Source organism: Patella vulgata, chromosome 1 (genome assembly GCF_932274485.2).
Source record: "Patella vulgata chromosome 1, xgPatVulg1.2, whole genome shotgun sequence".
In the NCBI taxonomy this organism is placed as follows: domain Eukaryota; kingdom Metazoa; phylum Mollusca; class Gastropoda; family Patellidae; genus Patella; species Patella vulgata.
In genome coordinates, this window is record NC_065879.2 from 25,234,111 (window position 1) to 25,260,651 (window position 26,541).

Sequence of the window (26,541 nt, forward strand, 5' to 3'; positions counted from 1 at the left end):
GTGCAATTCATGGCTTGTGCAGTTATGACACTCTAAGCTAGACTTTGTTGAAATTTTAAATGTGATCTACGACATAAAAAAAATGTTCAAGTTTGGTACATGCCCTTTTGACATTTCAATTTCATTCTAAAAAGGGGTATTCGTTAAATGGATCTGTCTTTAAAATAAAAAAAAAAGATCCTTAATCTTGTCTTCAGTAAAACTTTGTTTAGTGAAATCAATGGAAGAATTGTCGTACAAGGTTGAAATCAAATTTGTATAAAAGGCAAAACTAGTTGACTTAAAACATTTGAGGAAGAAAAGTAAAGACCGCCGTAATCATTCATCAATTCCAAACCCGTAACTTGTGGTTTACAATACTAGATTTAATATTGATTGATGTCTAGATTATACCAGTCTAGTAAATAGAATAGTCATTCTATCTTATTATTTGTATTTAAGTCTGGATAATTTCGACCACAAATAAAAATTTTGAAGTTGGGGTACTGGGATATGTTCTTGAAGTATTTTCTGTTGCGTTAAAAACTTTGAAAATCAACAATAGCAGAATGTTGGCATGACAATTATATCTTATTTGTGGGAAGTACTTTTTAATATGAACTATCTTACCAAACTTTCGCTCTAAATGACCTAATATGGTATGGTATGTTTTTACCCTTTGCATCAAATAGTAAATTTAATTGTGTGTTTCCTTTTATATTGTGTTACTGTTCCAAACAAGTTTTAGATACCTGTAGTTTTTTAATGAACAAAGTGGGAAAGTGTTAAAAATGTAAACTAGACCAATCTGGCATTCATTAAATTTGAGTAATCTGTATCAAAGCAAGTTTTAGGAAAGGTGGGTAGACTTTGTAAACATGTAAAGATGTAGTTATTCCACCTAGATGAGTGATTAACCTAAAATGTTGGTGTGAGGTCACCTTGTAAAATATTTGTTGATTGGAAGTAAACCTGTGATACTCAACCTGGTGCTTAGTATAATCCAGGTACATATAAAAAATTAACCTATTTTCCAAATAATGGTAGTTAGGGTGACTGAGTTGTCTGAAACATGCACTGGAGATTATTAAGGCCTGTTATCTAAGTAAATCATGGTTTGATCCATGACAAGGAATAGGTTCATTTGCCTAACATCACAGTGTGTTTTGGGATACTCAGATACATTTCTAAAGGCATCTGCGGGCAAGCAAATTATTGAAAAAAAATGTAAATTAAGCTAGTCTCAAAATAACATAGTATTCTCTCCCTCCTGAAATGATCCGAACACCTTTGATGTTAGTCGAAATAAAAAATACTGAGAATCGGTAATGATGGACGAAATCTAAACAATTGAATTTTTGTTGGTTTGTTTACTAATTTTGGCTTAAAATATTGACAGTGGAACATGCAACAGTTATATCTCAACATTGGCTGCATTTATATGTAGACAAATACCCATTTTACAAACCAATTCCATACATCAAACTTAATTCAATTGACCTTGTTTTATTTTTAGCTAAATCAAGAGGTCTGGTCATTTTGAATTGATTTTTTTTTTTGTATGTTTGGTTCAATTTTCCCGATTGATCGTAAGATTGGAAAGATGTAGAATGTTTACAGTACAGTATGTATGATATGATGTACATAAGTTTATTTACAATGATATATCAGTTTACTAACTGTATATACTCTCTATCAGGTCAACACCTACCCGACATATCTATCATATCTATATACCTGGACAGCCATTTTCTCTAAAACTAATGTTGAAATATGTTCAAAAATATTCTACCTCGTAGGTCCAGGTACAAAGGTATCTTAAGAAAAGTGAGTATTTTTTTTAGTCCGCAGGTCAACATGTTGTTAAGTTATGATTATTTAAAATTAGAAGAATTTGAATTTTAAGGTGTGCCTGCTAAACCCCAGGTCTAGACATTTTAAGAAAAGTGCTAACTGCTAAAGGGTTGTCATTCTCATGGGTTATTCTCCCTGATTTTTATGTTTTTGTTCAGACAACTCATTCATGTACAGCTGAAATTGTGTGATTTGATAGTTATTAAAAGTTTATAAAAGTATATTTCATTGCTCATTATACTATACATCAGTTCATCAATTGAATGAGTAGAAACTTTGAAATTACTAAGTTTTGATAAATTAATTAGAATTACGTTGTATACCTGGTATAAGTCGATGGCATTGATCTTTCGTATTTTTAAAAATATATGATGCATTATATTTATTTTGTATTTATCTTTTCAGGGTGACCATGTTTGGTTGGAACCAGAAACCCGGGGGGAATTTAGTGTTGCCCTTGGTGCAAAAGTTCAGTTCTCAGAATCTGGACGAATTAAGGTCATTGACGATGATGGCCATGAACATTGGATCGAAGGAAAAATACAAATTAAACACATGCACCCAACCTCGGTAGATGGTATGGAAGATATGATTGGTTTAGGAGATTTAAACGAAGCTGGAATTTTACGAAATCTTTTTATACGTTATATGGACAACCTTATATATGTAAGTACATAACACACACATTATACATATGTTTTAGTCCCAAAATGACCTAGTTTGTGTCGTGCGGACGTTAAACCCCATTTCTCTCTATATATATGTAATTCAATAAAACCTTGAACACTTCATACTAGATATGTAACATTCAGTAAATTCCTCTTATTGAAAGAATAATCTAACTTATCTGACTTTTCTAGGTCTTGGGTAACTTTTTATAAGGATGTCGGCCAGTAGAAACACTTTCTTTGAATTTCTTTGATAGTAAAACTAGATTTAAAGAGGCATAATCTTGTGACTGAAAATTATTGTAATTAATTTTTAAAAATATCATTATCCGAAATAATCTATCAAATATCTATTCAATGGTTGACTTTAGAGTAAGGTATTTTATATCGAAAGTTAAAACATGTATATCTCGGCAGTCGCTTAGCAGATTATGCATACAGACCGATTTCAACACACCTAATTTAAAGTAGCTAAGTCTCTAACTCAATATCATCCAAAATTTTCAACATTGAAAACACGATTTATTTGTCAAATTAAATCAACAATGATGTTGTGATCTTACCGGAAAAAGATGGGCTTTTGATATCCAATATTTAAGACAAAATAAACATTTTACCATTGGTACACGAATTGTGTACCATAATGCGCTTCAGCCCCAGTTGCATCAAGAGACTCGAGGGACGAGGCTAGACACATTGCACCAAATCAAACGGCGTATGTAGACTGGAATAACCAGACGCTAGAAATTTGCACTCGCTTGAGACTGCTGGCTTATTTCGCCGAACATAACTGATTTGAAATTAGAGTAAAAACGGAAACCATTGAATGTAAATCAGTTTATATACATTCATATTACAGTATTATATGCGTTGCGACCCACTTTTGTCAATTTCTAGGTCCCAAATGTTAGCGATTTAGCTCCTTTAACTGACTAATCTGTATCAAATCAATTCAAATCGAAAAGATCACCTGAGCTCTATTACTTGATCTGTAAAGCATAGGACAATCTGTTTGTTTAAAGGTAATATAACATTCAACAGCTTTTTTATTTATTTAATCTTTTATTTTTGTAGACATACACAGGGTCTATTTTAGTAGCTGTTAATCCTTATGAAGTGCTGCCAATCTACAATGCTGAACAGATAACTCTGTATCGTGATCGGAAGATAGGAGAGTTACCTCCCCATATATTTGCCATAGCAGACAACTCGTACCACAACATGAAGAGATATCAACATGACCAATGTGTTATTATAAGGTTAGTCATGTCAGTTTCTTCTGTTATGGTTAAGAAAAGCGTGTTATGGGTTTGTGACTTCGGCTCTTTTCACCATGATTGAACGGCCAATGAAATATCTAGATAATCAAAGCCTTTGAAAAGATTTAACCCCTATGTGCACAAGTGAATTATAAAAAATACTATATACCATTTGTTAGTTATGAAATGACCTGGTTTGTGTCGAGTGGATGAAAAATTATTCAAATTTGAATATTTGTGTGAGCTCTACTGTAGCAATGTAAATGAGCTGATAATGCACAGAACCATTGCTTAAGAAATACGGATATTCATTTCGCTTCAAGAAATCTTACCTAAATAAAGAATATATGGTTATATTTGTTTCTTTCAGTGGTGAATCTGGCGCAGGAAAGACAGAATCCACAAAACTTATTCTACAGTTTCTGGCAGCTATTAGTGGTCAACATTCATGGATTGAACAACAGATTCTAGAGGCTAACCCTATCATGGAGGGTAAGTTGATAGACAAGATTATACGACAGTTTTAATAGGTTACCCATTAATAAATCTGGGTTCAAGTATGCAAATCTAGTGTCCAAATGTGGAGAAACAACCTTGCACTATGACTAGGGCAATGACACAATGTAAATATTTAAACGTTAACCTGTTTCCGGTGGAAAGTTTTCATGACAAAATTTTGTTTATGTCATAAAATCTTTTTTTAAAAAAAAATATAATATAGTGGCCATGTATGAATAATTTTATATCTTTTTTTTTCAGCTTTTGGAAATGCCAAGACGATACGAAACGATAATTCCAGCAGATTCGGAAAGTATATTGACATCCATTTTACGGATAAAGGTGTTATAGAGGGTGCTAAGATAGAACAGTATTTATTAGAGAAATCGCGTATAGTTAGTCAGGCTAAGGACGAGAGAAACTATCATATTTTTTATTGTATGTTGATGGGAATGACTCGAGAAGATAAAAATAAACTGGAGTTAACAGAAGCTAAGGATTATTTTTACCTCATACAGGTCAGTACAGTGTGGATTATTATTAACTCATTAAAGGGGATGAGTCAAAAGTAGAAACCATTTTTGATTCAGATTCTTTGTGATGAATAGTGACAAGAAATAGAAGACACGTTAAAACGTGTCTTCTATTTCTTGTCACTGATCTGTACCGTTGACCAATTTTAATGGTAGACTGGGCTGCAGCATTGTCTGGTGTACTTACCGGTAGCTCCAATTGCCCCTTTAACTGCAGCAGAATTACAACAACAATCTTCTCTCCTAAACACCACTAAGATAAAGATATTTTCATTAAAAGAGGGAAGTGTAACGCATAGCCACATTTCTAAACCAATATGAATGTCGGCGTAACTTTTCTTGCAGGGTAAAAGTATAACATGTGAAGGAAGAGATGATACAAAAGAATTTGCTGACATCCGATCAGCCATGAAAGTTTTAATGTTTAAAGATGATGAAATCTGGGAAATCCTTAAAATTCTTGCCACCCTTCTCCATATTGGAAATATACAGTATAATGGTAAGTATTCCAGCTGTCTTCCCACCTGAAAATAATTAATTCATGTCTAATTCTAGGACTAGCCAACAAGAGGATTTTCCCAGCCTGCTCCTAATGTTTGGTTGTATATATTTTCTTTTCAATATTTTAGTATTACGATTTGACTTACATAATGTATTTATTGCAGCTATTGAATTAGATCATTTAGAAGCTACAGAGATTCAAGATATCAGTCATATAAACAGTGCTGCTAGATTATTACAGGTCAGTTTTACAGCAATGCAGATATTTCAAATAGATTTACTTTGATAAAAAAAAAAAACTATATCAGAATCTTTTTGGAGATTCTTATTTCAGAAATATTTTATGTAGGACTTCGCATAATGATTATATTTGTATCCGACAAAATGCCAGACACAGCTGGAATTTTACCCAACATTTTTGACTTAATGCAGGACATTTGATAAAGATATTAATAAATTCACAGAGTAAAGACAAATCTGTGCCAGACAAGATAACAAATAAGAGAGGAATTGTCTGACAATGACTGAATCTGTGCCCAACAATGTCAGTGACAACTGGCTTAATTAATTCAAGTCTTGTATAAGATATTGTTTCATTTCTTTACAGGTTGATGCTCAATCATTGGTTGATTCATTGACAACCAAAACTATCTTCACAAGTGGAGAAACGGTCACATCCACGATGGGTCTAGCTGCATCATTAGATGTCCGTGATGCCTTTGTTAAGGGTATCTACGGTAGAATGTTCATCTGGATTGTAGAGAAAATAAATGCTGCCATCTTTAAACCAATGAGTGCATCTTCACACTATAGAAAGTCCATTGGTGTTCTCGATATTTTTGGTTTTGAAAATTTTAATAAAAACAGGTATGTAAGAGATTTTATGTTTTTGATACGGTACTTGTAATCTTAATTCTTAAGGTGTATAGAAAATCATACAACAATCTGATTGAAATACAGATCTATATTTCGTTTCGCTTTTTTTTTCTTTCCATGGCCTCTACTACATGAAGATCTGACCAGTTGTAGTGGGACGTCGCGTCAGGGGTCATACTAACGGCTTTTGACCTATGGCATCAGACATTTGATTAACCAATCGGTATTAAAAGTTTCTAGTGGGATACCCACAGTTCCGTGCACCACACGCCAAGAACTTGCCATAACGGACCGTTTCATTGGCTAATCCCTCACATCCTAGTGCAGTAAAGACAAGTAAAATGAAATTTTGAACTATAAAAAGCGACACCAAACGGGATCTGTGTTTTAATCAGACAGCTAAGGAATCTGAAGAGCTACTTTAGATGATTCCAATACATGGTCTCCATCAATCTGATGCAGAGATGGTAGAAATGTAATTTTATGATTAATGAAAACAATCTTTCATATTTCAATGAATGGGGTTTAATGTCCTGTCAATACAATATTTCAACCATTAGGAGACTAACATATGGCATTTCCTCCTTTCATTGTCAAGCTCAAACTGCCAAAGATTCTTTGTGCGATCAGAATGACTAAGCACATTTTGCTTGTCAGTCCTACAACCATCAACCCTCACAAGTGAGAACTGGGCTTAAGATTCAAATTAATGTATGGTATTTTATTTTTATGTTTTCAGTTTTGAACAATTATGTATTAATTATGCTAACGAGAACCTACAACAGTTCTTTGTTAGGCACATATTTAAACTAGAACAGGTATGTCAACTTAACCTCTTGTTTCCAAAGATAAAGTGAACATCAGCTTGGCTTGTATCCAAATTTTAGTTCCATTGTCGCCCTTCAACAAAATTTTGATTAAAAGACAGATGGTCATACTATAAACAAATGTATGAACACATAAAATGCAATGAAATTGAAAATTTTATTTTTGATCATGATGATAGAAATGAAATGAAATGAAACAGGGTTTAATGTTCTGTTCCGACTGGGCTAATGAAGATGGGCATACATCATACAGTGTGCTATGGGGTAAATTTTTCCCAGAGAGCAGCGCTACAGCCTACTCTTATATCAAATTCCAACTGCCAATGGATCTTTTACGTACACGCCTATGTATACATGGGACCTCAGTTTTTGGTCCCATCCGAACGACTAGACACCTGTCCTGGTCTGGCCCTCCGTTCTGCACCACTGACAAGGGGGAACCATGTCAGAAAGTTATGAACTTTTTCGGCCAACATGGGGAGCAAACCCCCGACCTCCAGCCTAGCGATCTAGTATAAAAAAATTAATAATGAATGATAAATGTCTGTACTTGTTTAGTCGCGACTAAAATGTATTTTATGGTTCAAATTTCTTTATACAATAAAGAAAGGGTAAACTGTTGGCTGTGTGAGGTTCCCAAGTAATGTAGAAGGTGATACCAGGTTTTCCAGAAATAGTAAGCAAACCTCAACCAATGCACTAACAGTTTTTAAATTATTTATATTTTACAGCAAGAATATAATTTAGAAGGTATAAATTGGCAACATATTGAATTCGTAGATAATCAGGATGCTTTAGATATGATTGCTGTCAAACCAATGAATATTATGGCGTTAGTTGACGAAGAAAGTAAATTCCCTAAGGTAATTTTATTAGTTCTCATAATTTTAGATCTGAAAAAACATAACATCTCTTCTGTCTCTGAGAATGATTATTTTAGTTGCACAGTGAACATTAATAATGAGTGTTTCCGTTTGAATTTTTTTTACAGGGAACAGATACGACCATGTTGAATAAATTACATCAACACCATTCAGACAATCAGAATTATTTGAAACCAAAATCATCTCATGTCACATCTTTTGGTCTTAATCATTTTGCTGGAGTGGTTTTCTACGATGCTAAAAGTTTGTACCTGTTTCATTTTATTATAGTTTTATTATGTCTGTCCGTCCATCAAGTGGTATTTATATTCACTCCACTAAGTTCTACATTGATTGTAAAGATTGTCCCAACTGAATTTGAGTGTTTGCAGAAAATTACTTCCAGAGTTATTGCCTGTGACTGATTATGATCATTACAGTTCAGGATCATTATCTAAAAAACTTGTGTGCATTCGAAGAAAAAATAAGAGAAAAGAATCAGGAGATCCAGTCTTATTAAAGACTGGAGGACAAAGTTGTTGGTGGGTGTATTTTACATTGCTTGTCAAGCTATGTTATATAAGTGTGTTTTGTACCTATAGCCATCTATTTTCCATGGTCGACTTTTAAAAAGAATTATACTCACACATTTACCTATAGTCTAGTTCATATATACTAGAAAAAAATTGACAATTTATTTTTCACTTTTTCTTTTATGTGTTTGCAGGATTTTTGGAGAAGAATCGTGACACATTCAGTCCAGATTTGGTTAATCTTATCAATAATTCCAAAAGTAAATTTATTAATAAATTATTTAATGAAGATATGTCCATGGTAAGTTTTAGAAAAATTACTTAATGATAATAATTCTTATTTAAATTTCATGATTTTATCACATTTTGTTTTCTGAAAGTTTGATGAAGAAATGGGTTATTAGTCTGACAATGTTAAATGAGGAAAGGACCATTCTTAAAACTCCAGCTTTTTATTTACTCCATCACATGGCTTCTGTATATGATGGCATATGATTTAAAGAAGTCTTTGACTTGTACCATAGTTAAACTGAATGTTTTTGATATAAAAAACGCAATACCAATACATCGCAAATAAATCTAAAAAATAATTTAACCAGTTAAACTTTGAATCTTGTAAAATGTACAGACAACATTTATTAAAGATACATTATGGGAGATTAGATAAAGAGCTGACAGTTCTGACTATAATAGTTAAAAACTAGATAATGTAAAGGGAATTTGCTGAAAATTTCAGTCAAATTGATCAACTGTGAACCGAGAATTTAGTGATTGAATTTTTCGATCTAGCCTTGATCATCATTACTAAAGTCGGTACGATAAAAAACAGTCTCGATTATCCATTTCATGATTAAATCATGATCCTAATCCAATAAATATCGCAGGCTAGCAATGACATCGAGAGTTGATTATGGTCTGGATAAGTCAAATTAATAATTTAGATAACATTTCAGGCCTAAAGAAAGACCTGAAATAGGCAGATTTAGCCTTTTGCATAATGTATGTTTAAAGACATAGAACGCGGAAAACCTCTACCACCAATGTGGAACGATTCCATAAATAGCTATATTCTCATGATTTCATTTTGTCTTATATTTCAAAGGGAATTCTGATCTGTGCAATATTCTTGTGTCCTGTATTTTATATATGAAGAGAAATTTGATATGAAGGTGATAATATGTGATACATTGCTAATGATGTATTTGTTAATAACTAATATATCTGTTTTTCAGGGTACAGACACTAGGAAAAAATCTCCCACGTTAGCAGCTCAGTTCAAGAGATCTCTTGATGCATTGATGAAAACGCTCAGCAGCTGTCAGCCATTTTTCGTCAGATGCATTAAACCTAATGAATTTAAAAAGCCTAAGGTAAAAAGATCTTATACTTTAATACCAGGAAAAGATCTAATGTTGAATGTCAACAAAAGACTGTGCATGTTTTCTCCAGTTTCCTTCCAATGTCAGATCTCATCCCAATCGCAATATATATTTTACGGTTGGTTTGTTTATAACAGAAAGCTAGCTACTGGTTTAACCCTTTCATTATTTTCAGTGTCATTCCATTTATGGGTAAATTAGAAACATTTTATAACAATTTCAGATATTTGATAGAGAATTATGCTGTAAACAACTGCGATATTCTGGTATGATGGAGACTATTAGAATTCGACGGGCTGGATATCCAATCAGACACACATTTAATGAATTTGTGGAGCGTTATAGATTATTGTGCGCTGGGATTGGCCCCGCACATAAAGAAGATTGTCGAGCAGCGTCGTTAAAGATTTGTCAAGCTGTTCTAAAGAATACAGATTACCAACTGGGAAAGACTAAAGTTTTCTTAAAGGTTTGTAATTGTTTTTATGAATTTCTATTAATGGAAATACAAGGCAAGTGTACCCAGTAGAAGACCTGTGCACTTTAATAGCCTGTATGGTTTGATTTTTTATTTGTCTTCAATTATCTAGTTTTAAAAGGGTTTCCATGATGTAAGACCCAAAGTACAAATCATTTAATTAACAAATTAGGATGCTATATGTGATATCATCATGGTAACTATTGAGTCACTGTTTACAAACAAAACCCTGTTCTGATGCTATTTATTAAAAAAAGAAGCTTGGCATAATTAAGATCAAACTTCTCAGAAAGATATATTTGATTGAAAAACTAATTTTTCTACAGGATGCTCAAGATGCTTATTTGGAACAGCAGAGAGAGGTGATGTTAGCCAACAAGATCCTTATTATACAGAAAACTGTACGTAGTTGGCACTGTCGACGTCGCTTCCTCAAAATGCGTAAAAACATTATTACTATCCAATCAGCATGGAGGTGTTTTGCTGAACGAAAAAGATTTATTAGGGTTAGTACACTTAAACCGATTGGACAATATTATGCAGATGACTATTGAAGTATTTGTTAAAATTACTAGACTTATTTGATTAGGGTAAAAATAAAAGGGTGGATTTAATTAAATTTGATGTGTTAATTTGCAGTTTGAAGTGGGTATCTGTCGTCTAAATTTAGAATTTTTAGGTCGACAGATAGAGCCAATATTGAGATGTAGCTGAATGTTTGTTCTACAGTTTGAGCCATAAAGCTGAAACTAAAATTAGAAAACAATTTATCTTTCACTTTATCTTTTGAAATGATTTATTTTCCTTGAAATTTTTTGGGGGTAAATTTTCTTTTGTTAGATGAACAATTGATGTAGCACGACACATTAATGCAACAACCTGAATAGATTCGACTTAAATGCATGTTGAAATTAATATGTATGACTAGCTGCACTCTAACCTTGTAGTTTTAAAAGATATATGTATCTTTACAGATGCGACAAGGTTACATGCGTCTACAGGCATTATGTAGATCTAGAATTTTAACAATGAGATACAATGTTCTGCGTAGCATCATTATGAACTTCCAGGTGAGAAAATTCAACATTATTCAGTATAAAGCATTATTTACCTGGATTAAGTCAAGAAGAGTCAGTAGGATAACACATTTGGGAATTCGAAACATTAGTCTGTCTGTTTGCATTTGACAGAAATGCATATTCGTAATGTATAATATCCAAGAAAAGTAAATAGAAAGGCTGTGGTCAAAGCAAATTTCTTGTCCTTTGCAGGGGGGGGGGGGGAGGGATGGCCGAATGGTTAGCACGTGCACACTAGTTTGTGTCAAGTGCATTACATTGGAAGGAAATGACACAGCTATAACCACTCAGTTACATGTTCAGATCAATCATTACAACACTTTTACGTGTATTCCAGTCAAAATTCCTATAATTGTATAGAAATTGCCTCTAAAAGGAGGTTATTTCTTCAAAGTTAGTTTTATGTCTGGAGACCGTGGTAATGAAATATGTCATATTAGTAAAATTATATTAATCTTTAAGTGTCATTTAACGATTGGGAAACACATTAACAGGACACAATTTTTATTGGAAACAATCACTAGTTTTATTCTAAAAGCACGACGTTTCGACAAGTATCCTCTTATCGTTATCAAGCACAATTAGCATCTTTTAGCTTTCAAGTCAAAGGCTGATTCCAAGTAAACATATCATCATTTGTATTTATCCTCATTTTTTGGTGTTATCAGAGATATGCTCGAGGCCATCTTGTACGACAGTGGGTACAGAAACGTGTGATTGCTGTGGTAAAGATTCAGTCATCAGTTAGAACATTGATTGCTGTAAAGAAATACAACAGAATGAAGATAGAGGTACAAATTTTTCTTTTTCTTTTTTTTTTTTGACAAGAATTCCTGTAAACCTATTGCTTTTGGACATAATTTCTTCTATCTGGATATCTATCTGTATAAACGAAATCCTGTCTATTTTCCAGATCTCAATATTTTATTTTTACTTTAGAAATATTTTCCTTTCTTCAGGGTGCTAACGACCAGCTTTGACCTTTCACCAGCACAAGCTAGTCACTTGCAGTCTGTAATTTTTTTATCTAGGTCATAAAAACATCATACTTTTATTTATAAGTTCTCAGGTTGTACTAGATAATCTAATTAAACTCATGCAGGGAACATATCTTTAAAGAAATCTTCCGTAAGGCATGATTGACCTACTGAGTACAGTTTTATCTGAAAGTATATTTCTAAAGACAAGGAAAAATCAAAGACTCAAATTGCCTTTGGCAACCACATTAAAATTTCAAGATTGTCAAAAAAGCTTCTTGAAACATTTAAGGTTTTTGGAAATATAGATTTTGAACAGTCTTTATATTCCGAACATGTCCGACACTATTTTCCAAACCTCCTAAATTGTCCGACCAGGAATATGCCCAATCGGACATCAAGACGTGAATAATATTCAAAATTCCAAAATTACTGAGTGTATAACTACCACTCAACCCGATTATCGTTGATAATAGGCTGGATTTATTAAGCAATTAATTTTGATTAGGTAGTTAATTGTTTTACATGATAACGTGTGCAAGTGCTATTATTTAGCAGATGATGTCACTGGCTCGGAATCGTGGAGCGACGGTCACTGCCAAAACATTTTGGGGATGTCTTTTCTATTTTCTTTTTTTTTTACCTCCATCGGTATAGCAGTCAAAACGTAGTATAAGATGAATGCCGGATTTCTGCTGAAGAAAGTATTTGACGGTAATTTTGGAGGTGATTTTGAACAAAAGTACCAGTCGACAGTAGTCGGCATGCTTTCATTCTATCGTATTACGACAACACTTATTTTTGTAGGAATATTACTGACATAAATTTGAAAACCGTATGAGAATTAAATATAAAAAAATAACGAGGCGCACCTAATTTTTTTATTACAGACGAATTTGAATATTTTGTTGACACATGATTTTTAATTGTGATCTGAAACCATCTGCTTAAATAACGATAAGAGTTATGCCCCTTTATTTTTGGTAAAAATGTCCTACAAGAAAAATTTGAAATCCCATCACTTATATTGAATCATTATGTAAATTATCTCCATGGAGGACTTTTCCTTAACAAAAAAATGTAATCTTCTACAGTTTTCAATACCCGTACATGGAATTCTGAGTCTACCAACATTACAATTTCTTCTAGTCATGTAAAAATAAAATTTATATATTCTGAACAGTTGAAGAAGAGACTTGAGGCTGAACATCTGAGACAAGAAGAAGAAAAGCTTCTTAGGAAAAAGATGAACACTAAGACTGCAAAAGAGGAAGCTGAAAGACATCATCTGGAACGTCTAGCTGAGATTGAAAAAGAGGTTATCCAAGAAGAACAACTGGAAAGAAAAAAAGCTCAATATAAAAATAAACAAATTGAAGATGCCGAGAGAAATCGAAATGAAGATGTGGATGAAAGTAAATTGGTAAGATAATTTTAAGAAACAATATTGCTAATGGCATTACATAGAGGGGTTCTTCATGCTATTCCAGTGGGTACTACAGCCTATATTCACAGGATTATCTGATACTCATCTGGTATAAAAGGTTTATTATCACTAAAGTAAGTTTTAATATATATACAGGATCAAAAGCTCCCTAAGCAGCCTGATTGACCATGCCACACCTTCACAGTTTCCCTCCCTCCCCCTTCTCACTGGTCACTATGCTTCTCTCCATTCGTACTAGCAAATGGGTGCCTATTCCTTTCAATCTTGCAATAGCTTATGTGATTTACTCCGGTACACATTGATAGAAAACTATTAAGCTTTCAACTGTGATTAAGGCTTATTTCTTTTGATACTTCCAATACACTGATTATCCCTGCACTGTATTCAGTCTTGAATTTAGTTTCAAGTATGATCTATTACATTCTGCAGCCTTTTTTAGTTTAAGAAATTAAACCTCTTTGATTTAGGACAATATATAATATTGAATTAGGGGAAGCTGATATGTTATTTCAATTAGTGGTGGGGCTAGTTCTGTATGAATAAATTGGGAGTAATGTGTCAACACTGGAACACTGAATTGGTGATATCTCGGCAATGATTTAATCTGTAGATGTAAAATTCTCAATGACTAGCATTTTTTTTCTTAAAATTTTCTTTATCTGAATATATTTTTTGTAGATTACAGATCTGTTTGGCTTTGTGGGAAGTGCTGGCGATGGAGGGACAGTCGATTTCTTGACCAATCAGGCCTACGCCGTAAGTAAATAATTATAATTATAATTCAGCATATTATTTATGATTTTATATTGTAAAGAATTGGTGATTACCAATTTCTGAAAGACTTATTAAGAATTCTATTTTTTCCCTTGGCTTAGAGCAAACTATTATCAGCTAATGAAAAGTCTACGTTTTAGTTTTATTTTTCAAGAGATGGGCATCCCAACTATAGTTTGTGGTTAGTAATTAAAATGCTAAAATTTAAAGCTGTATTTTTGTTTTGACAGATGATATTGAACTCAACAAGGTATAGTTTTTGTTCATATAAATAAATCGTTTTTGTTATTATCATTCTATGAATTAAATAAACAAATAGTTATTAAACTTTTGCCATGTTGACTGGCAACACTTGTTTTTCAGGATATTGGCGATGCGAAACGACCTCAGATTGCAGAAGATGGAGATAGACTTATTGGGTTTGATGAAGATGATGATTTGGAAGAAATTAAAGAACACAAGTTTGGAAAATTTGCGGCCACATATTTCCAGGCAAATTCATCCCATTATTTCAGCCGTAAAGCTCTACGACAACCTCTGTTACCACTTCGTAATGAAGGTGATCAGTTGGTAAGTATTAAATGGTTGGGTGGTAGCCCTACTATATAGTTTTGATACACCCACATTTTTATGTGGACGGTTTTTGTCGTCGCCCCTGTCCGTCCATCCATCCACAATTTGTTTGTGGACACTCTACAGGTCACAATTTTTATCTGATTTTAAGATATATTATCCCCCAAAGATCTTGGTTCCTTTTGAAATTGGCATATATTGTACCATAACTTCAGGGATTATGGCCCCTGATTGTACGAAAACTCAACTTTAGATGTCACAATTTTTTATCCGATTTTAAAAACCGTTTAAATATATCACCGTTCCACTATAATGAAGTTTGAGTTTGAATGTTCGGAAAATCAAAACAAAACTGCCCGACAAAATGGCCACTCCTTGTACACAAATTGTGTAAAAGTATGTAATACGTCAATGTGGACCCTCTAGACATCACAAGTTTTGTCCGCTTTTGATGAAACTTAAAATAATCTTTATATCACAAAAATCTCAGTTGCTTTCGATATTGTCCGCAAAATCTTGTTTGTTTTTTTTTTACCTAGTTCTCTGTCCATCTCTTGCGAAATTGGGCTATCTGGCACAGCAACTGCTTAAGAGATTCTACAGTGACATATCAGTGCATTTGAAGAGACATTTCTGTAGTTATATTGGGTCATAAATACTTTGGTACAGTACCCAAAATTCACAGTATTGTACTGAAGTATATATTACCTTATATACTTGGAGTACTGAAAGGCTTGTTCTTATATTTACAGTGCATTACTTCACAAAATCATTTATTTGAATAAATATTTCATTTCTATTACATATTTCTATTTATGTGATAAATGCTATTTACGAGTTTGAAAAATGTTAGGAATGAGCTGCACAATAATCATGTATATGTCATCAAAATGTATGCGACATTGGCAACTGTAGTTTATTGGTTTATAAACTCTAATTTCTGTGTCACAGTTTATGTAAGAAACTGTAAATATTACACAATACAGTAATATTAAAATATTAATTAATGAGGAAGGCCCGGTTCTTACAGGGTCTCCAAAAATTGTTATTAACTATGCAAATCAATAGTAAAATGTGAAGAAATTACCTATATTTGTTTTGGTGAAACTAAAAATATTTGTGTGAAAGCGTCAATTTGCTTTCTGTTTACAGGCTGCCTTGGCTGTTTGGATTGTGATATTGAGATTTATGGGTGATTTGCCTGAACCTAAATACCACACTACGATGGCAGAAAACATTCGGGTAAATGTTCAATGTTATTATAATTTGTGAAGAGTCGACCAAATGTATCCTCGTGTGGCTTAGAATTAATTTTTTTTATTATACATTGCATTATTTATGTTAATTTGTTTGTGTATGAAACATTTCTAAATAAATACTAGACTACTAGAACATTATGTGAGGGCTAATGACCTTCACTAAAATATTTCAAGTGCCTTTCTTATTCTTAAAAGAATACAGACCAAAAACTTAAATATTTACAAAAAATTTGTCAAAAAAAAAACCAAAGCAAATATATGATTTTATTAATCTGGTTGAAAATACTTGGATCTATCTCGTGCTGCCAATATCGTGTTCTACTTTACTTTTCGTAGAATTTCATTATGGAAATGATTTGTTTTGTGTGATTATTTTCTGCAGGATAACACCCCAGTGATGTCTAAAATCTACTCAACTTTAGGTAGAAAATTCAATAAAAAAGATCTGGAGGAAGCCATGAGAATGGGAGAGGAAATGGTAAACTAAATTTCTGAATCTGCAATTAGTAAAACATTCTCAAATATATCTAAGTGTTCTAAAATTGAACACTTGATAAAAGCAGGAATATTGAATGACAAATTACAAGAGAACTGAATATCAAGATCGATCCACTGTAGCTGAAAAATGTTCACTATGTTTGATTTAGTTATAATTTCACTCATACCATATTTGTTACCAAAAATGAGTTTAAAGGGGAAGACAAACGATTTTCAATAAGGTTTCCATAAATAATAAATATATATTTAGAAATAATCCCTCCTATAACATATGCAAAAAAATAATTTGTAAGCGAGAAATTAATTTTTATACGCCCACATTTTCATGTGGACGTATTATGCCATCGCCCCTGTCCGGACGTCCGTCCGTCCACAATTGTTTGTGGACTCTCTACAGGTCACAATTCTTATCCGATTTCGACGAAACTTGAAATATAGGTTTATCCCCAAAAGATCTCGGCTGCTTTCGATATTGGCATGTATCGGATCGAAACTTCATGGATTATGGCCCCTGTTTGTACGAAAAATCACGTTTTTAGCTTGTGGACCCTATAGAGGTCACAATTTTTATCCAATTTTGTTGAAACTTGAAATGTAAGTTTATAACCCAAAGATCTCAGTTCCTTTCAATATTTGCGCATATCGGACAGTAACTTCCTGAATTGTGGACCCTATAGAAGTCATAATTTTTATCCGATTTAAAAAACCGTTCTATTATATCACCGTTACACCCTAAGGATGACTGAGTTCGAATTTCGTGAAAATCGGCCCAAAATTGACAGACAAAATGGCCGCCATTCGTTCCCAAATAGCGTAAGAATATGGTATATCAAGGTTGTGGACCCTATAGGGGTCACAATTTTTATCCGATTTTGTTGAAACTTGAAATGTAAGTTTATAACCCAAAGATCTCGGTTCCTGTCGATATTCGTGCATATCGGATCGTAACTTCCTGACTTATGACCCCTGATTGTACGAAAAATCACGTTTTTATCTTGTGGACCCTATAGAGGTCATAATTTTTACCCGATTTAAAAAACGTATTATTATATCACCGTTACACCCTAGGGATGACTGAATTCGAATTTCGTGAAAATCGGCCCAAAATTGACAGACAAAATGGCCGCCATTCGTTCTCAAATAGCGTAAGAAAATGGTATATCAAGGTTGTGGACCCTATAGAGGTCACAATTTTTATCCGATTTTGTTGAAACTTGAAATGTAAGTCTATAACCCAATGATCTCGGTTCCTTTCGATATTCGCGCATATCGGACCGTAACTTCCTGAATTATGGCCCCTGATTGTACGAAAAATCATGTTTTTAGCTTGTGGACCCATTAGAGGTCATAATTTTTATCCGATTTAAAAAACCGTATTATTATATTACCGTTCCACCCTAAGGACAGTTGAGTTTGAATTTTGTGAAAATCGCCCCAAAATTGACAGACAAAATGGCCGCCGTTCGTTCTCAAATAGCGTAAAAATATGGTATATCAAGGTTGTGGACCCTATAGAGATCAGAATTTTTATCCGATTTTGTTGAAACTTGAAATGTAGTTTTATATCACAAAGATCTCAGTTCCTTTCGATATATGCGCATATCGAATTGTAATTTCCTGAATTATGGCCCTTGATTGTAGGAAAAATCACTTTCTTGTTAGCTTGTTCTCTATCCATCTCTCGAAAATGTGGGCGTATCCTGCCTGGCAGCCGCTGGTTATTAATACCGGAAGTGACGTAGTTGGTTCGACACGCTCACTGGTCACTATAGTAAACATACAAATTTGGAGTAAGTTTAGCGCTGTATTTTGTGATCGTTTCGCCGTTTGGCAGAAAATCTGATGAAAGGTAATCTTTATTAGGATATTAAGAACAAGAACTTACGGTGTTTTGAAGGTATAATATACAACGTGTTTGTGTAAATTAAGTTTCTAAACTGGACACTGTGACACAATTTAAGCCACATGGCTAATTGTTTACATCACGTGATAGCTGGCACGTGACAGATATTAACCGAACACAAATTGGCGACCTATTCGGCTAGCGACCTATTCGACCGATCCAGCTGGCAACCTGTTCGTTGGCAACCTATTCAGAATAAATTCAACAATCGCCCAAACTCATCTATTTTTATCAACCAATAAAATCCAACGTAACGTCTATCAAATGAAAGTAGAATATATTATCATTTATCCATTCCTTTAGCTCAGAATAGAGATGTAATTTCGCATTATCTTAATAAATTCTGGACATCCAACTAAATATATTCCGAAAGCTGATTAAATAAGCTTTCAAAATATTATTAGTAAAAGTTGGCACAATCATATTAAAGGGGTGCGCTCTCATTCTGAATAGGTTGCCAACGAACAGGTTGCCAGCTGGATCGGTCGAATAGGTCGCCAATTTGTGTTCGGTTAATATCTGTCACGTGCCAGCTATCACGTGATGTAAACAATTAGCCATGTGGCTTAAATTGTGTCACAGTGTCCAGTTTAGAAACTTAATTTACACAAACACGTTGTATATTATACCTTCAAAACACCGTAAGTTCTTGTTCTTAATATCCTAATAAAGATTACCTTTCATCAGATTTTCTGCATAACGGCGAAACGATCACAAAATACAGCGCTAAACTTGCTCCAAATTTGTATGTTTACTATAGTGACCAGTGAGCGTGTCGAACCAACTACGTTACTTCTGGTATTAATAAAAATTAATTTCTCGCTTGCAAATTATTTTTTGCATATGTTATAGGAGGGATTATTTCTAAATATATATTTATTATTTATGGAAACCTTATTGAAAATCGTTGGTCTTCCCCTTTAATGTAACTTGGTTGCAATCTGTCAGAACTCCATGGTTAAAATGTGTAAGTCAACAGCTACAGCTAATAATTGGCTTGCAAATTAAAATATTGAATTGGATTGTTCGAATATTGTTTTTATTTTTCCCCCAGTAATGATCCATTCTTATAAACACGTAATCACTTATATCCCAACACTAAATTTATCTATGGGTGTAAAATGTTCAACAAAGACATATTGCCATCTTGCAACATAAATCAAAATCTAAATCAAAGAGTTTTAGAATACTCTTGTCTAATGTGTACTTTGTGAAACATAGCCCTGCTATTATAATTATTAAATTTGTCTCTTCAAATAAAAGGAGAAAGATTCAACAGTTCCATACCCAAGAAATACTGTTAAAAAATCTACGACTAGAAAAAAGATTGTCTCTTTAACTCTGAAGAAAAAATCAAAATTAACAGAAGAAGTTACAAAGAAATTGCAAGATTATGACAACTTGGGTAGTGGCAATGCTCTCCTTGAAGATCGTCCAATGTCTAATCTGGAAAAACTTCATTTTATCATTGGTCATGGTATTTTACGACCTGATCTTAGGTATGTTTAATTTCCCCCATTGAATTCTTTCATTGTTGACCATTGGCTCCCGACTTTGTCTTTTCTCTTTGGATGTATATAAGTCTTTCTATCCATACATGTTGGTTGCAGTCTAAATTTCGTTGGATCACTCTAACCATTTTGGCTACATAGATGTGTTGGGTGTCCTGCATAAAGCAGAATATGCTTACTCTTCCTGGAATTCTAATACCACTTGCCTGTAGGCTTATCCTTCAAAAAAAGTGATTTCCTGTGAAAGGTTCACCTAGCTGAAGGTTTTTTGGGGTTTTTTTTTTGATGGTGACACATGGTTTCATTTTGACACCTGGCACATTAACTTTTTTTATGTGAGCTGGCTTTGCCATATTAACTTTTATATTTTGCAATCTTCGAATCTTTCTTTGGTTTTGATGGACATTTAGTGCTGCACTGTCAATTACAAAATTCTACATGCAACGCTATTCTCATCAATAAGCTTTTTTATGATTATTTTATTTGTAGAGATGAGATTTATTGTCAGATCTGTAAACAGTTAACACAGAATACCAATAAAACATCACATGCTAGAGGCTGGATTTTACTCTGTTTATGTGTTGGATGTTTTCCTCCATCAGAAAAGGTATTTAATTTTAGTCTTGTTTCAGTATTTAAATCTTCTTGCGCACACCAAGAATTATTTTTCTTTAACAACCTAATTGCTTGTCAGTGAAAGTCTTTTTGGCAAGTATCGTGCATGGAAGCGATTCCTCATCAATCAACTTTTCGTCATCAATGATATATTGTACATGAGTATTCCCTATTCCCTGCACAGAAATCTTTGTTTTAGTGGTTTGCTTGTCCAATCCATCTTTACGATACTAAAAATCCATCAAAGGCTAAAACCAACACTCTGTTATGAAAAGTATGAATTTAGGAATAGGCATAGTAACCCCAAGGGTTTGCTCAGACTTTGAGAAAATAGCAAATGATAGATATGTACCTACAAACGTGTCTGTAATTTATCTTTTGTTTTTTTCCATTTTTGTAGTTGGTGAAATATTTACGTAATTTTATACTAGAGGGACCACCAGGTTATGCGCCATATTGTGAAGAGAGATTGAAAAGAACCTTTAAAAATGGTCCCAGAAATCAACCACCTAGTTGGTTAGAGTTACAGGTACTAATTAGATACAAGCAGTGAATACAAAATTTGGACTAAAATTAAAAAACTAATGTTATGTCCTATCAACTTATCTTGATTCTGAGCTACATCAGAAAGTAAAATTAGCTTGCATGCTTTAGATATTTAACTTTTGATCTGGGCAGTCCAAGTACTTTGTATAAAAATTCTTCTATATGTACATTTCTTCAAAATTAATTAATGTTTCTAAAACATGGTTGTTTGCTGTCGCCCCAAGTCCGTCTATCCGAATATCCGATCAGTTGTCAGGCCCTCCATCCTGCATCACTGACAAAAACAGCTATCTAGTCGTTCGGATGGGATAAAAAACCGAGGTCCCATGTACACATTGGCATGCACGTAAAAGATCCCTTGACCGTTGGAATTCGATATAAGAGTAGGGCGTAGTGTCGCTGTCCGGGTAAAATTTCCCTAATATGGCATATGCCCGTCTTCATTAGCCCAGTTCGGGGCAGAACAGTAGGACGTTAAATCCCATTTCATTTCATTTCTGATCAGTTGTCTTCCACAATTCCTTGTGAACACTATACAAGCTACATTTATCATTTATAAGTAAATATTACATATTTTTGATGTTTGAGATATTTGAACGATCTGGTTTGTTGTGCTTTTAACACTTTATTCCCATGTTTTTCTTTCAGGCAACTAAATCCAAGAAACCATTGATGTTGCCTATAACTTTTATGGATGGTAATACAAAGACCCTTCTGTCAGATAGTGCTACCACTGCCAGAGAACTTTGTTTACAATTATCAGAAAAAATCGAACTTAAAGATCAGTTTGGGTTTTCTTTATACATTGCCCTCTTTGATAAGGTTCGTTATTTTCTTGAATAATTAATTTTAATTTAATGAAATATGTAACACTGTGGGTCAACAGGACCCTTAATGATTTGGAGGGTCACTGGATTATTTTGTCCAGCAATGAGTTGTTTTTTCTCAAAAATTATAAAATGATAAGAAATATTTATCGATGAATATTGCCTAAATATTGTACTTTTACCATATTTTCTTAAAATCTCTGATCATCGTATGAGGGAATTTGAAACCCTTACAAACCGAAATCTTTTGATATGCTTCCTTTTGATCCAATTGAGATTATTTACTGTTTATATTTTGATTTTATTCTTTAATTAAATGGTTAATTATCAATGTGAGTACATTGTAGTGTGGAATAACGCGTTAAAATATAGATATTGTCTGAAAAATGACTTAAAAAATTAATTAGCTCAATGGGTCTATGTTAACTTTAAGATGGTCCATCAAATATTTTATCCAATTCATTCTGATATCAAAGAAAATTCTTACTTCTTACCGTAAAACTTCTATCTGAAAAATGTTTAATTTTGCTCATGTTATTAGTCGATAATTTAAGACTACCCATATAGACCACTAAGATAAACCAACATAGAAAAAATGGTTTCTTGAAGACTGGTAGGAAAATGGGTTTTAAACTGGTTTATTTGATCCACCTTTGCATTCATATGACAATAACGTATTCTGTTGTTTGTGCAGGTGTCGTCATTGGGAAGTGGAGGTGATCATGTGATGGATGCCATTTCTCAATGTGAACAATATGCCAAGGAACAAGGTGCACAAGAACGTAATGCCCCCTGGAGGCTGTTTTTCAGGAAAGAGATATTTGCACCATGGCATGATCCTAGTGAGGACAGTGTTGCTACTAATTTAATATATCAACAAGTTGTTCGAGGCATTAAATTCGGAGAATACAGGTGTGATAAGGTAATTGAAAAACATTATGTATAATTTTCAATTTTTAAACTCCCAAATATATTTTAGTGTAAAGATTCTTAGAAACCTATATTCTGGTCCAGTACAAATGTCTGTATCTCTGTGATACGTTTTTATACGCCCACATTTTCAATTAAACATATATTGTCGTTGCCTCTGTCCGTCCGTCTGTTCACATTTTGTTTGTGGACACTATACAGGTCACAATTTTTATCAGATTTTAACTAAACTTGAAATATAAGTGTATCTCCCAAAGATCTTGGTTCCGTTAGAAATTGGCGTGTATCGGACGGTAACTTCATGCATTATGACCCCTGATTGTACAACACTCTTGAGGTCACAATTTTGTTCTGATTTTGATGAAACTTTCAGTTTATATCACAAAAATCTTGGTTTCTGTCAATAATCATGCATATCGGAATGCAACTTACTGGATTATGGCCCCTGATTGTCTGAAAATCAAGTTTTTAGCTTGTGGTCCCCTTAGAAGTCACAATATTTATCTGATTTGAAAAAACGTTTAAATCTATCACCGTTAAATCATAATGATGATTGGATTGGTATTATGTGAAAATCAGACTTAAACTGCCAGACAAAATGGCCGCTCTATGTAATATGCACAAACAGTGTTAAAGTATGTAACATCAATATTTTGAACCCTCTTGAGGTCACAATTTGATCCGATTTTGATGAAACTTAAAACATGTGTTTAAACTGTTTATGTCCCAAAGATCTTGCTTCCATTCAATATTCACGCATATAGATTATGGCCCCTGACTGTATGAAATAATCGTGATTTTAGCTTCTGGGCCATCTATAGGTCACAATTTTTATCAGATTTTAAAAACCTATTATATATGTCATTGTTACATTTTGATAATGATTAAGGTCGAATTTCGTAAAAATTGGACCGTAACTGCCTAACAAATTGCCGTTCTTTGAACGCAAATAGTGTAAAAGTATGTGATTTTGATGAAACTTAGAATATATGTTTATGTCCCAAAGATCTTGGTTCCTTTCTATATTCACGAATATCGGATTGTATCTTCCTGGATTATGGCGGGGGGTTGGATGGCAGAATGGTTAGTGCATGCGCGTTGTATCATAAGGTCTATCCTTGAGTCATCTGGCGTCATTTCCATTTCATGGGTGTATGTGACAAAGAGTAGGGTTGCCTGTCCAACCTCGTGGATTTTCTCTGGTTTCCTCCCACTTATAAAGACCCCCATGCGCAAGCGAATTATTGAAATAAAATTGAACCATATATGTTAGTCCCAAAATGACCTAGTTTGTGTCAAGTGTACATTAAACCCCATCTCTCTCTCACTGTAGATTATGGCCCCTAATTGTACAAAAAAATCCAGATTTTAGCTTGTGGACCCACTAGAGGTCACAAAAAACGTTTAAATACAACAGTATTACAACCAAATGACGGTTGAGTTTGAATTTCATGAAAGTCAGACCCAAACTGTCAGACAAGATGACCACTCTAGAGGTCAGAATTTTTATTTGATTTTGATGAAACTTAAAAAAAAATGTTTATATCCCAGAGATTCCGATTCCTTTTAAAATTCGCGCATATCGGACCATAACTTCCTGGATTATATCCCCTGATTGTACGAAAAATCGCTTTTATTTTTAGCTTGTTTTCTGTCTATCTCTTGCAAAATGTGGGCGTATCTTGCATGGAAACCACTTGTTGAATAAAAATACAAACTTTCAGTTTTCTTATGTTGTGGCGATAATTCCATGTTGTGCTCAAGTGTCTTATAACCGTGCCTACATATTTGCTTATGTGATTGTTATTGTTACCCATTTAATCAAGCTTTCATTGTTGAGTTTATTCCTGCTCTACTGACTAGGCAGTTTGTGGGGGTAAGTGATGTGGCAGTCTGTTTACTTTATTAAAAATCAGGTCTGTTTTTCCCAAACTAACATTTCTAAATCTTTTTTTTTTTTGATTTTAGGATGAAGATTTGGCTATGATCGCAGCTCAGCAATATTTTGTGGAATATGGCAGCAACTTTTCTCCAGAACGTCTTCAATCTTTACTGAACTCTTACATTCCTGATTCCTATTTCAATAAACCCAATGCCTCTCAGATGTGGATGCAAGCCATATTGAATAAATTAAAAAGTCCTTATTTTTCAAATGAAAAAATCAAACAGAACAAGGTCAAAGAAGATATCGTTAGCTATGCAAAATATAAGTGGCCATTGTTGTTTTCACGATTTTACGAAGCCTATAAATTTGCGGGACCAAGTTTACCAAAGAATGATGTGATAATCGCTGTTAATTGGACAGGCGTTTATGTGGTGGATGATCAAGAACAAGTTCTTTTAGAGTTATCTTTCCCTGAGATCACTGCAGTTTCCAGTAGCAGGTTTGTATTGTACTATTTTAAGCTTGATTAAATTGTCAATTGCTTAGTCTTCAATTGTTAATGTTTACTTTTTGCTTTCTTATGTCTTTTAAAAGGAAGAACTTTTAAGAATGAAAACCGATTTGTTAGGAAAACATAATAAATCAATATCAATGAATGACTTAAATTTTGTACTGGCCATCTAGAGAAAATACAATATTTACTTTAGAACTGGTAAAATGCATGGGCAGAGCTTTACGTTGGCCACGGTGAAATTAGATGAGTACACATTTACGTCACCAAATGCAGAAGATATTCGAGATTTAGTTGTGACTTTTCTAGAAGGTTTGAAGAAGAGATCCAAGTTTGTTATAGCTATTCAAGATTATAGTCAAGGAGGTAGGTCTTGTCTAAATTTATTAATACCTTTTTCTGTTACCAGATATTTGAAAATCAATAATAGTAGAAGTGCAAAGGTTCTACACCACACATAAACTAACAGAAACCGCAAAGACAAACATGGTATTATTCTAGTGTAAACATAATAGGCAGGACAAATCTACACTGAATACAGGAAAGAAGCAGTTCTACTGGTGCACCCGGTCTTGACATTGGTTGCCTGCCAAATGACATCTCTTAATTGCTGTTAAAAAGTTTTTTGAAAAGAGCTAAAATGGTTATAATGAAAGTCTCTTAGCATCATTTGGGGGATTGTGAAAGTTTACACCCTGAAAGAAATATTAGTCCAAAAATGATTCAAATCCCAGTTAGTATTTACAAAGATATGAATAATTTGAAATTTCGCAACATTCAGCAGACAGTAAAAACTGGATATGGTCAAAATGGACTTAAACCAAAATGTTTTAAAATCCATGGTTGTTATAACCAATCTATTGTTGTTTTGACTAAAATTTATTTTTAATTAGGCTGTTTCGTCAATACGCCTGAAAGACAAGATGGCACCATCTTTTGATAGGCCTCTTTTTAATCA

The 26,541-nt window shown here is 33.5% G+C and overlaps 1 protein-coding gene across 1 annotated transcript in view; it reads left to right on the forward strand.

The window, feature by feature from the left end:
- Positions 1-26,541, forward strand: part of LOC126808811 (myosin-VIIa) — an 81,311-nt gene that overhangs the window by 36,701 nt on the left and 18,069 nt on the right. Inside the window, exons 3-30 of the mRNA XM_050533784.2 lie at positions 2,239-2,499; positions 3,576-3,760; positions 4,131-4,252; positions 4,520-4,776; positions 5,137-5,290; positions 5,457-5,533; positions 5,900-6,159; positions 6,908-6,986; positions 7,727-7,858; positions 7,987-8,122; positions 8,586-8,692; positions 9,624-9,761; positions 9,994-10,239; positions 10,575-10,754; positions 11,223-11,318; positions 11,996-12,118; positions 13,488-13,727; positions 14,430-14,507; positions 14,889-15,095; positions 16,251-16,340; positions 16,740-16,835; positions 20,022-20,257; positions 20,759-20,876; positions 21,285-21,413; positions 22,079-22,252; positions 22,952-23,179; positions 25,156-25,571; positions 25,780-25,949. Of these exons, the coding sequence (XP_050389741.1) occupies positions 2,239-2,499; positions 3,576-3,760; positions 4,131-4,252; positions 4,520-4,776; positions 5,137-5,290; positions 5,457-5,533; positions 5,900-6,159; positions 6,908-6,986; positions 7,727-7,858; positions 7,987-8,122; positions 8,586-8,692; positions 9,624-9,761; positions 9,994-10,239; positions 10,575-10,754; positions 11,223-11,318; positions 11,996-12,118; positions 13,488-13,727; positions 14,430-14,507; positions 14,889-15,095; positions 16,251-16,340; positions 16,740-16,835; positions 20,022-20,257; positions 20,759-20,876; positions 21,285-21,413; positions 22,079-22,252; positions 22,952-23,179; positions 25,156-25,571; positions 25,780-25,949 (4,735 nt within the window). The remainder of the gene's footprint in view (positions 1-2,238; positions 2,500-3,575; positions 3,761-4,130; positions 4,253-4,519; positions 4,777-5,136; positions 5,291-5,456; positions 5,534-5,899; positions 6,160-6,907; positions 6,987-7,726; positions 7,859-7,986; positions 8,123-8,585; positions 8,693-9,623; positions 9,762-9,993; positions 10,240-10,574; positions 10,755-11,222; positions 11,319-11,995; positions 12,119-13,487; positions 13,728-14,429; positions 14,508-14,888; positions 15,096-16,250; positions 16,341-16,739; positions 16,836-20,021; positions 20,258-20,758; positions 20,877-21,284; positions 21,414-22,078; positions 22,253-22,951; positions 23,180-25,155; positions 25,572-25,779; positions 25,950-26,541) is intronic.